Source organism: Peromyscus californicus, unplaced genomic scaffold (assembly GCF_007827085.1).
Source record: "Peromyscus californicus insignis strain IS unplaced genomic scaffold, ASM782708v3 Scaffold_6__1_contigs__length_162567912, whole genome shotgun sequence".
Taxonomy (NCBI): domain Eukaryota; kingdom Metazoa; phylum Chordata; class Mammalia; order Rodentia; family Cricetidae; genus Peromyscus; species Peromyscus californicus.
This window is the reverse complement of record NW_026294584.1, coordinates 88,567,657-88,580,113: the sequence shown is the minus strand read 5'-3', so window position 1 is coordinate 88,580,113 and position 12,457 is coordinate 88,567,657. Positions and strand designations below refer to the sequence as shown.

The window sequence follows — 12,457 nt, the reverse complement described above, 5'->3', positions numbered from 1 at the left end:
CCAACGTCTCTACCTACAGAGCTGGTAGGTATCTCTGACTGAACATACCTCAAACTGAGTTCCTGATTACCCTCTTCTCGATCTGCTCCGTCTCCGTCTGTTGATGACTCCACTCCCACAGACATTCAGACTAAAAGTATGACATCACACAAATCCCTCTCCCTCTTAAACCCCGAATTTAGAGCCATTGGTAAATCTCACCACTGTATCCTGAAAACAGCCCGTCTCTCTCCTACCTTTTGCTGAGAAGTGTGTGTGATGGCTGACATCACCTCAACTCCTAGAAGCTTATTTTCCTTGCTCCCTTTGAATCTATTCCCCATAGCACCAAGAGTTATCCTATAAAACCTGAAAAAAATCACTCCATCTCTTTCTAGCTCATTGACTGTGAAAGTCAACACACCGTGTCCTCACAGCAGAGCCCATACCTGTCAGCCCTCATTTACTGTCTGCCGTGAAGATCTGACTGCAGCTTCCACATGGCAGGCATGTGCCTGCCTGAAGGACTTGCTGTGTACCCTGCATAAAGCCTCCCCCCTCCCAAGGCATCTCCATGATTCGTTCACATATCTCCTCTGGATCCTGGACCTGTCTGCAAACCTTCCTTGACCACAAATCTTCTCCCTGACACCAGCCACATGACACCACACATAACAGACACTCTCCTTTCCCTGGTCTGTTCCTCCACAGTGATTATAGTTTCTAGTGCACCACATAATTCAGTCATGGATTTTGTTGATGTATTTCCTCCTCCCAGCTAAGAGGTACACTACAGGAAGATAGTGATAGCTGTCTACTGTGCTTATTCTAATATGGCACCTAATTCAACACATTACGTATAGCAGACACTCAACAACGACCAGTCAACAGTGAAAGGTCTATGTGACAGGGACCTAAAAGTGCTGAGTCAACTACTTAAGTTCGTAATAATTTAACGCATAAAAAATGTGACTTTACGTACTTTAGAAGCTTTTCAATTAAACTTCTCTTTATACTAGCAAACTCTGCCTAAGCAAATCAAACAACTAGTTTGAAGCCAGTGATGGAGTTTTAGAAAGAGCCACAAGTCAGTGTTCTGCACTCTCTCTTTAAACAGTGCTATTCCCTGTGTGGTCCACAGACCAACTGATCAAGAGTGAAAAATGAGCAAGACAGAAGGAAAAGAAAAAGACCCCAAAACAGAAAGGACAACAAAAGTCTAATTAAAAAAAAAAATGTTTGCAAGCATGACAGTGTGACACTATTGTGACGTTTACTATGTTTCACAAAAGTACTGATCCACTTTAGATCAGAAAGTCAAAACCAACACCCTAACAGACCCTTTACTCCTGACTCTGAGAAGCAATGGCCTACACTACACTGCCGGTTATATTTTTAGTCCCACTGTGCTAGTAAATAAAATCAGTGCTCCCAAGCAAAATAAGCTTTTTCCACACAGTTTTCATGCTAACACCAGCCAGTCCCAGTGTAGAACAGGAACACTTTCTGCAGCTCAAAAGAGCCAGTAAAGAATCCTACAGCACCCACTGGAAGTGTGCATAGCTAGAATCCACTCTAACATACAAACATTCCTTGTTTACGTAAACAAGGTGTGCACTGAGAAAAAAACTACTGTGATAAACTACAAGCTTCTGTGGCACCTAGTTCAATAGTCAGTCAAAAAAAAAAACAACCAAAATAACTGAGACCATTAAGAGTCACAATTACTAAAAATGCAAACACAGGGGAAGTGAAAAGACCCCAAAACCAACAGTCAGGAGGCAGAGGTAGTCAGATCTCCATGAGTTCAAAGCCAGCTGATGGACACATTGAGTTCCAGGCCAGCCAGGACTACAAAGAGAGGCTCTGTCTCAAAAGAAGGAAGGAAGGAAGGAAGGAAGGAAGGAAGGAAGGAAGGAAGGAAGGAAGGAAGGAAGGAAGAAAGGCCAACCCAGCATTCAAAGACTTAAACAAATCATTACCTAATTTGGGAAGCAGAGTCAGTTCCAAATAGTGCTTATATATGGAACACAGCTCTTACAAAGGTATCAGAGGTTAAAGTGTCACAAGAATGTCATATAAAGTTCAAGAAAAAACAAACAAGCATAATGAACTTCCTCAAGAATTTGATTATATGCTAATATAATATACACAGAATTAGACTATACTTGGAACGAAGGTGGTAAGTCACACCTCCTTCCCTCAGGATGTGTCTATCTTACTTTTGAGGATGTCTGTATGTGCACATGATATTTGTAACTCCTGGCTGGCCTTCAGCTACCACCCTCCAGATTAAGGCTTGGCAATCTGGTCTGTGAGATTGTGCCCACATCTACTTTTGTAAATTACATTGTATTAGAACAATTCTACAGTACAAATGCTGTAAAACATGTACTATACACATACCCAAGTTTATCATCTCCTTCCTCAGACAGAAAACTGGGGGACCTGTATCTGTCATCTGGAAGGACATATGCCAACTGAACAGAGGATTCCTGGGGAGCAGAACGGGTGGAAAGAGGGAAAGGAGACTCTTGTGATGGTTCAGTTGCAGAATCAAATCGTAGGTACATTTCAACTGATGCAAAGTCTATGACATAGGTAGGGAGAGGGGACTATGTGAACAGAGAAGAATGAAAACCAATACTTAAGAGCAAGTTTGCCCACTGGCTTCTTCAAAGACCACTTGCCCCAGAGAGAGCGCCCCAGGGGAAAGTCACCTGCTGGTTCATCTGCCCACACTTGCCAGGAGCCTCTCTGGGTTTGTGTGTTTCTCCACACGGAGGTGTGGATTCCATGGTTAACAAGAGTTTCCCTTTCCTATTACTTGGTACTCACAAGAACAGTGACCTCCCACAGCACTGGAGGAAAACCAGGGGCACTTGCTAAAAGACAGGGAGTCCCCGACACAACACTGCCATTCCTCTGCATGCTCGAGCTGATTTTAAATGCAGTCACCATCTTACAGGCTGTGACACCACCTGCCTTCCTCCTAACACACAGCCCCTTTCTGAGTGGTATAGTTCTGTGCCAATCATATAGAACTATTTTTATGTTATTAAAAGTAGAAAATAATTTTTTACATCTTTAGTCCGCACTTTAAATAAAAATGTAGATGCACATACCTGCTTGCCAGTGAATCCCTGGCAAATAACCTTCGTATTTTTATCGATATAGATGTGTTTCCGGGAAGCTGTATAAGACCCATGCCGTATCCCATTCTGCTGCACTGAGAAGAAAAGAAAATATGACACATTATAATTTTCCCACACTTTTGAACCATGAATTAAATTTAATAACCCAAATTTTTAAAAGGAGAAATCTTCTAACACAAGAGCAATGCTGTGACCACTTCTTAATTGAGACAGGTGCACCCCAGACACAAAATAGAAAAACAAACACAGGAGCCTGTTCCTTGTGACCAGGAAGCACAATCTTCTAGCACTTTCTGAACTGAGAAAGAAAAGCCGAAATTTGTAATTTTCATTCCCAAGGGAACCTGGGATTCAAATGTAAGGGTCTCAATTAAACCCTGCAATCACTCCTACTCATGCTCACAACGTGCAGTACCCTGCTCCAGCACGAATCACAGCACCTGTGAACACCGGTGAACTAGGAGGCACACTTTAGGAATGTAAGAGCTACCACATTTCTCGTAAGAGCAATGTAGGAATGCTAAGTCGTGGGATGAATCTGCCTAAAATACAACCCAAGATCACTTGGCTTGTTCCCTTCTGATGTAGGATTCCAAAGCATACACATTAAACAGAGAAAATAAAATGAGTTCCAAAGTAGATGAGAAGAGAAATATGAAAACCAACCAACAAAAAGCCACATTCCTAAGCTATGATTGGCAACCCACCTCAAGGGCGACTGAGGAAGTCTAGTAGTTACTGTAACCCACCCCTAGTTCAAAACTCAGTGCAAAGAAGAGCACGTGACTCACAACTATGAGTTGCCCTCTGAACCTTCACAGAGCCACTTAGCCTGACTTCTCTATGGCCCATCTCTACCTCTTCAAAGCAGCCAGGCCTTCTCCCTAACTCAGAGGAGCCCGTGAAAGCCAGCTCCAGAACAGACCTGTCTCCTCAGGCATTTCTCGGAGCCTACCCCACACACTTTCCTGCTTCCTTGTCTTCAGGCCTCAGGTGCACAACTGGAGAGGCACCTACCAGAAGAGGTGTCTGGAGACCCAGTCCTCTAGGGAAGAAACCCTCTGGGGAAGAAGTGCTCTGCGTGCACACACACAGCAGCACCGCATGCACACACACGGCTGCACCGTGTGTACACACACAGTTAGTTGTATTGTATGTACAAAGACAGTTGCACTGCATGTACACACAGCTGTATTGCATGTACAGACAGCTGCACCGCATGTACAGACAGCTGCACCCCTGGACCAGACTATGCTGAACAATGGGCTGTGAGGGTGCATTGCAGCCAAGTCCTGGCTCAGGAACAGCCAAGCACCTGACCTGAGCCAAGAGCTCCCACAACAGGGACTCAGGGCCTGTAAGGCTGACCCCACTGCACTGTGCAGCAGAGCCCGGAGATGTTACTCAGACCATCTTTTCCCTTAGTTCAGAGATTTACTGATAAAGATCATAAACAAGAAACACAACTGATGACAGAGGTAGAGCAACTCCCAATGAGATACTGACCTTCACTGACAGAGAAAACGAACACCCTAAATCAACCAGCAGGCCCGCAGGGAGGCCTGAAGTTGGCCATGATTATGCTGATGGTGAGAGCTATGAAGGCCACATCCTGGGCCATCTCCAGAGGCTCCAACACTGGCCAGGGGAGCTTGGTACTGTTCCCAGAAGCAGCTGAAATCACTCTCAGGAACCAGACAGGCCTGGGCTAGTGCTCATGCTCTGCTGGTTTCCATCAGTGCAAACTAGGGCATTGTTTTTGATCTCCTTAGCCTTAGTATTCCCATCTGTAAATGGGCTAACAGCTTCACACAGGAAGGGTGTGGTGTTACCATGAAATGGTGCCTGTAGACAAGGCAGCAAAGTGCCTGGTACATTCCTGAAACCCTACACGGGCACAAAGGTAAATCTTCCCCTAAAACAGTGGTTCTCATCCTGTGGGTCGAGACCCTTTTGGGTGAGTCAAACAACCCTCTCACAGGGGTTGCCTAAGACCACTGGAAAGCACAGACATTTGCATTTCGATTCATAACAGTAGCAAAATTACAGTTATGAAGTAGCAACAAAAATTATTTTAAGGTTGAGGGTCACCACAACATGAGGAGCTGTATTAAAGGGTCACAGCATTAGGAAAGTTAAGAACCACTGCCCTAAAGAGAGAATATAAGGTTCACACTTTAAAATCAAGTAAGTCCAGCCATATATACTTTCTACGTACATAAGAAAGAAAGAAAGAGCCGGGCGGTGGTGGCACACACCTTTAATCCCAGCACTTGGGAGGCAGAGGCAGGTGGATCTCTGTGAGTTCGAGGCCAGCCTGGTCTACAGAGTGAGTTCAGAACAGGCGCCAAAGCTACACAGAGAAACCCTGTCTCCAAAAACCAAAAAAAAAAGAAAAAAAGAAAGGAAGAAAGGAAGGAAGGAAGGAAGGAAGGAAGAAAGAAAGAAATTATCATCAGCGTGGGAGGTCGGAGAGGAGCTCTGTAAAGTCAGTTCTCGCCTTCCACCATTTGTGGGTTCCAGAGACAGAGCTGAGGTCGTCAGACTTGTGTGGAAAGTGCTTTTCCCAGAGCCATCTCAGCAGTCCACCCTCACGCACGTTCTACACACAAATAAACCTCTGCGTAGACACACTGTGAGCATTCACAGACAAACTGGGACTCTCTTCACAGCGGAACATTTGTACGGGGCTGGTGTGAGATTAAGTAAGTTTATACACAGCATGTGGAACACTGGCTAGGGTACAGTATGTGGAGCATCACTAACCATTACCTCACTATCATCACGGTCACTGCTGCAGAGTGAGCAGAGCAAACCACTGGAAGAAATCAGTGTGGCAGCTATCCAGCAGGGGCTGAAGCTCTTGAGTACTTAAGACTCAGTCCTACCCAGAGGTCTCCTCGGTCTGTAGTAGAACCAAATGCTAGGCGAAGAAGCACAGAACTATAAAAGGACAAACTGAAAGAAGTAAGATGCTAAAGGAAAGGGACTGGGTGCTGAGAAAGATGCTTTCCACAGAGCAGATGGGTTTGTCAGTCAGTCCAGAGTCAGTCAGTCCTAGCTCCTATAGACAGGTAGGTAGCAACTGTATTATAAGGTGGCCGGTGCTATTGATGCTGCAATATATAACCAAAGAGCACCTGCCAAGTGGAACTAACCATGGCCTTTTATGACTAGTACACCCCTATCCAGGAACCAGACTCTGTTTATGAAAAGACTCAACTCAACCCTGGAAACTGTGGTTCCTCCTTTACTGATGTGTCTGTACTCACGAATTCAACAAATGTAAACTTTAACTGTACTGGCCCACCTGCAGCGGATTAAACAAAGTAACTGACTTTTAACAAAGTAACGAATTACAAAGAAAACCACTTTGTTCAGCTCACACTTAAGCAGTGGTTCTGATCGCAACCCCTCTGGGGGTCAAACCACCCTTTAATAGGGGTCACATATCAGCTATCCTACATATCAAATATTTACAAGTCATAACAGTAGCAAAATTACAGTGATGAAGTCACAAGGAAAATAACTGTATGGTCAGGAGCTGAGGACCACTATTTCAGGGCAGCCTTGTCTGTTTGCCTCTGGTAAGGTCTCCTTTCCTTTGCCTGTACGGGAACACGGCAGAACAAGGGGAGAGCAGGATGCCAAGGTGCTGGCCAAGCACATGGGACGGCCATGCTTGGCAACTCACTCTCAGGAGCAACTCAGACAGACTAACAGAAACCTCTTCTAGGCACAGTGATCTCAGTGACCGAACCACCTTCCATACTCACTTTACCACGCTGGAGATTCCTGGCATGTCAACTCTTGGGGGACCCTCAAACCTGCCCCAATCATGAATTATAATTGCAAAATACAAGTATAGTGGTCCCCACATGAGGAAACCATGTTGTGTGACAAAACTTTTCCTGGGGAGACACTACTCACATATCTACTTACCCCAGACAAGGAGCCCAGGACAGACTACAGTACAAATACCAACAAAATGCAACTTGGTGAACCAGTAAGTTTTACTGCGGTTACTCACAGGGATGTGGGTGAGGGGCTACTGACAGGAGCAGAAATGACTCAAAGACAGCTGCTCACCAAAGCCCACCCAGCATGGGTGACAGCTCCCAAAGCTGGGGACCGGGAGCACTCTGCACAGCCTGCCGGCAGGGAACACTCAACAGGGAAGAGTGTCCTTTCCCAGCGCCTCAGCTGGTCTAGACCTCTTCCAAGCAGCATGGCTGCTTCTGCTGCTCTGGTCTGAGCGACTCTGCTGCTTGCTTGTCTGACAGTCTTCTTTGTAGCTCAGCTTCCTGCTGACTGAGTGGGAGGCTCAGCTTTTATTGCTTACTCTGACAGGGAGGGGCCTAGTGAATCTGGTCAGTTTTAGGGACTTCCTCAAGCTATTTTGTGTTCTTTACCTTCCTGCTTAAGGAGCTTTCCTGCAGGATGGAGTTTTAATGGCAGAGGAAACTGTTACACAACAGACCTACAATATATGGGAGTACCTTAGCAGCTACTTACCCCAAATCCCAAAACTGTATACTCACTTATATTGATGATACATTCAATACTATTGGCTTAGTTGATCATAAGTACCATGTTTCATAAAATAAGCACTCTCATTTTTTAAGTACTAAATGAAAATAGGAAGGAAATAATGTGTTCAATGTTTTATAATGTATCAACAATGAGAAGACATTCCAATTTTAGAAATACTATAAAGTAAAAATTAATAAATGAGTTTAACACAATAAGTGGGTATCTATCCTGTGGCAAGCTCAAATTACTCTCCTATACCTAGGAGAAATCCTTTTAAACTTCAGAGTTGTCATGAAGCAACTTTGAGGCCAGAAAACCAAGTTACTTTTCTCAGGGCTACATCAATGCATTTAAATACAGGCTTCTATTTCTGAAATAAAGGATTAGTTCTTGGATACAAATGGGCAACAGAGACTAGAAACGGAGAAGTCACTGTTGAGTGTCTCCTTTTCCAAATGCTTCTCTGAGTCTACACACAAGCCTGTGTAACTTGGCAAAGATATGAGAAGGGCAAATAGCACCTGTGAGCAGATAGATCCTGGAGAGTGCCAAAACTCCTGCTTCTAACAAGGGAGTTCAAGCTTCCCAAGGCACACGTTAGTGAGAAGACACCACAATGTGCCAGTTGACATGGATTCCGGGGTTCCTTGAACACCACCTGGGAAATTCTCTGGGTTTGTTTCCTCATTTGCCAAACAAAACGGTAGAACTAACTGGATTGTAAGATCTACTTCCTGACATCAAAATACTGTAATTCTAAGGATCAAAATATTACCTGCTCTTATTAACTATTATGAAAAAATGTGATTTACAGAAACTCCTGATTGATATTTTAAAAGACCCTACCACACTTTAAGTTTCTTTTAAAACTTCATTTCAACCTCAATGGTGCATATAAAACTCTTACACATTCTCATCGGAAATTATTCTCATTTTCCATTTATCTAATCCTCCCTAAATCAACAGGATTCTTCCCCTTCTTTCATAAGTCAAAAAAGTGTGGGAAGGTGGGCAGCTGAGCAATTTCTGAATTGTCCTCCAATGGGGCCCTGTAGCACCTAGGGCTGTTTGCCTTTTTGTCTTTTTTAACTTAAATCAACATTACAAAACTTGGGACCTCAACACATCATGTGCCAACAGCTAAAATTTAAGGGAGGGGTAGATGGGATTCTTTATCATCTCTAGTTATTTAACCTAAGAGCATAAGCAATTTGTGACTTTCTAGGAGGAAAGGAGGGGGGGGGGGGGGAGGAGGAAGGGAGGAGGAGGAAGAAGCAGTAGCAGCAGCTTGCAAGGCAATGTGGCCACTGCAGTGGCTTGGAAATATGTCTGGTGTGATCTGATTCCGAGGTCTGCCAACTTGGAGGTTTTTAACCATTAAACACGGTCCTTTGTAACCTTAGTACTAATACAAAAACACCCTAGTTTAGCTCTCAGACCCCTCAAAGCTTTAATAATATAACTCAGCTCCAAGATGACTCTAGCAACAGAAAGCTAAGTAAGTAGATTTTAGGTTTTCAGTCTTGGGACTCTAGGAAGAAAGCCCTTTACTTCTGTGGGGTGAGGACTGCCAAGTTTTGCTAAGAAATGAACTTAAGAACCCAGATCACCTGGACATGCTTCTTCTGGAGACACTTGTATTAAGGCAGCAGATCTTCTGTCTGCTCTAAAAGAAGCCAGGCTCTTTTAGAGGCTTGGACCAGCAAGAGCTGAGCAGAGAAAGACACCGGTGTGGTGTGTAGGTGAGCCCCTCTTTGCTGGGCATTTCCATCAAACTGGCTAGAGTCTGGTCTTCCACATCTTAACCCACAAACAATTCCAATTAAGCTGGATTAGGCCCATACACAACACACTAGTGTTCAAACTCTACTGACCACAGTGATTACTAGGACAACTAATCCCTTTCTTCCCTTCTAACTAGAACACATTCAAGCATCCTTTTCATCATTCAAGAAAGAGCTCCAGAAAACTCTCCCCAAGTAAACTCAACTCTTTCCTATTTGGCAAAGCCTCTGTCCTCAAATGATTTGGCAATGACGGACAGCTACTAGGGGCACACTTATCCTTGAACACTTTAGGATACTCAAGAAAAGAACTAAGTCTCACTCACTATTGGATGCAAGAAGCAGCAGAAACAAAATGTGTTAACAATGAATAGAGGGGGAAAGACTGTTACTTGAGCGTCTATTCACAGGTTGTAAACTGACTCACTTCTGCGCAATGAAACCAAATCACTCATCACTTTTTAACATCTCTTAAATTTGGATGTGTCTGATAGCCAATCGGCTCATCACAATTTTAATTGGCAATAATTTCTCCTGTTAGTAACAGGCAGGACAATGCTGCACTTCACAAATCACGCTCTCTCAGGCTCATTGCAATATGGCTCTATTTTCATGTGACTGGAAACATTACTTGAGAAATCTTTTTTTTTTTTTTTAATTTGGTTGATTGGCTTTTGTTTGTTTTGTTTTGTTTTCTAGATACGGTTTCTCTATGTTAACAGCTCTGGCTGTCTCGGAACTCACTCTGAAGACCAAGCTGGCCTCAAACTCACAAAGATCCACCTGCCTCTGCCTCCCGAGTGGGATTACAACAAGCATGGACCACCACATCCGGTGAGAAATCATTTTTTTTAAAGGACTATGATACAAGTATGAATGGATTAGAGAGACTACAAACACGCTGTGAACGATTCCAAGGTTGTGCCCTAACACACACCTAACACAGAGACTTTGGACGCAGCAATAATTTTCAAGAGTCAGCATTACTGAAAGAGTAGCAACCCTGGGAGATTAGTTCTCAGAAACTGAGGTGTCCATAGAGCCTGGTGAAAAACACATTAGTGGTGAAAGTGCCTGCCAAACCAGCTTCTACGCGCCCACAGGGTCATGCTGACTCTGGTTGCTGAAACTGTCTTTCTGTTGGCCCTACCGCACCACGTAACTGTTAACTCCAAGTGCAGGACCCTTTGGTACAGGGTTATAGCCTCTTCAACCCTGGCTCACTGTCCCAGCAGAGCTGATCCCGGACCTCTTCACCCTAGGCTCTAAGCAAGGGCCAACCTAGACGCCACCTCCACCCCGCCACTTGTCACCTAGGGGCTGGAATACGTTCCCGGGTCTGCAGGATGCCCTGCCCCGAATCCGGCCTCGACCGATCCACCGCCCCATCGGACAAAGTCCCCTCCACCCCCAAGGAGCTGCCACTAGGGTCTGGCCCGGTGGCTCCCTCCCGAGGGCCCGCCTGGAAGAGCGCGGTCGCGGCCTGAGCCAGGACGTGGAGCCCAAGACCTGCTTCCGCCTGGAGGAGAGAGCGCCGGCACGACTCACGGAGGAAGGTACGCGACAGCAGGCGGGCGGCGGCGAGGCCGTTGCTGCCGGAGACCATGGTGGCAGTGGCAACTGCAGCAGCTAGTGCTGCGGTCATCCCCCAATGACACTCCCAGGCCCCCGGGACCTAGCACGGATCTTTGCTCGCGGAGAAAGGTGTCTAGAATAGGAGCCTGAATGAATTGCCCTCCTCAGAGCTTCTTCTCGGACGGTGATAGTCACGGGCGGGAAAGAAAAAGACAAAGAGGTTTGAAAAGCAGATCGTAGCTCAGTTCTTCTCGAAATGTGCATTCGGGTAACCATAAGCATAACGGCAATGTTGGGGACGTCCCATGCGAGGCCCGGTCAGCGCGTGGTATTGTGGGAAATGTATTTTTCCAGTAGGCGGCATGCGGAAAGGAACCGGTAGGATGCGGCTTGAACTCTGGCGTGCGCGCAGGGTGAAAAGGGTAACAAAACGGTGAGGGGAGGAGCCAGACGTAATGCCTTGTCCCAGACCGTGGTCCCACACCTTGGTTTTCCTCGGCTGTTACAGAGAAGATACTACTTCCCATGCCTTTCTTGTAAGGATCCGAAAATTACCCATGGAAATCGGGGCCGAATTCGCGAAAGACTTAAAGCTCCTTAGCCGACAGTTTCCTGAAGCAGGAATCTCTTCGTTCAACAAACTGACTCACTGCCTTCGACTAGTGTTAAATGTATGGATGCCTCTTTCTAGAATCCTAAGGACTGCAATACGAGATCAAATACGATTTTTGCCCCATTGGGAAAAACTATTCACTTTCGAAAACCTCGATGAGTCCTGGAGCCAAAACACAAGGATTAGCCTGGTTCCTTGTCTAAAACCATGTTCCTCAGATTCCTTATCATCAATAAAGTTATTCTTGTTCACTAAGGACGTCGCTAGAATGTGCACCATTCTCTGGCTGGACATGTCTACAAGCTCCTTCCTTGTCTTGTGGTAAAGTTAAATATTATCAATGCTTTCCAAATAAGTCCAGTATGAAGACTAGTTTTAAAGAGCAAAATTTTCACTGAGCCTTTACTTAATAATTTAAAATTTTGTTTCATTTAGTTAACAATGTATTTTTTAAATATACATTTTTGTATAATGTAGATATATAAATTATATAAAATCACTGATTTTTATTTTTTGAGAATATCATACATGAGCACTGCATCTACATCACTCTGGTTCTACCACCACCACCACCACCCCCACCACCACCACCCCCACCACCACCACCCCCCCACCACCACCACCACCACCCTGTAATTCCTCCAGTATCACCCCTCCCAATTTCATGACCTCATACCTCAATTATTATTGCTACATACATATGTATGTGTATGTATGTACATGGACCTACTGAGTCCATTTAACACTTCTGGTATGCACATGCGTCCGAGCTGACCACTTGGGGTTAGACAATGATGCAGGAGCTTATCCCTGGAGAA

At 45.0% G+C, this 12,457-nt stretch overlaps 1 protein-coding gene across 2 annotated transcripts in view; it reads right to left on the bottom strand.

Annotated features, from left to right (window-relative positions):
• Suclg1 (succinate-CoA ligase GDP/ADP-forming subunit alpha) overlaps positions 1-11,142 on the bottom strand; it is a 30,475-nt gene extending 19,333 nt beyond the window's left edge. Inside the window, exons 1-2 of one of the 2 annotated variants that reach the window (XM_052720271.1) lie at positions 10,961-11,142; positions 3,105-3,208 (exon numbers count right to left, since the gene is read on the bottom strand). In XM_052720271.1, the coding sequence (XP_052576231.1) occupies positions 3,105-3,208; positions 10,961-11,096 (240 nt within the window). In that variant the 5' untranslated portion in view covers positions 11,097-11,142. The remainder of the gene's footprint in view (positions 1-3,104; positions 3,209-10,960) is intronic. The other variant, XM_052720272.1, reaches the window with a different exon arrangement.
• Between the last annotated feature and the right edge of the window lie 1,315 nt (positions 11,143-12,457).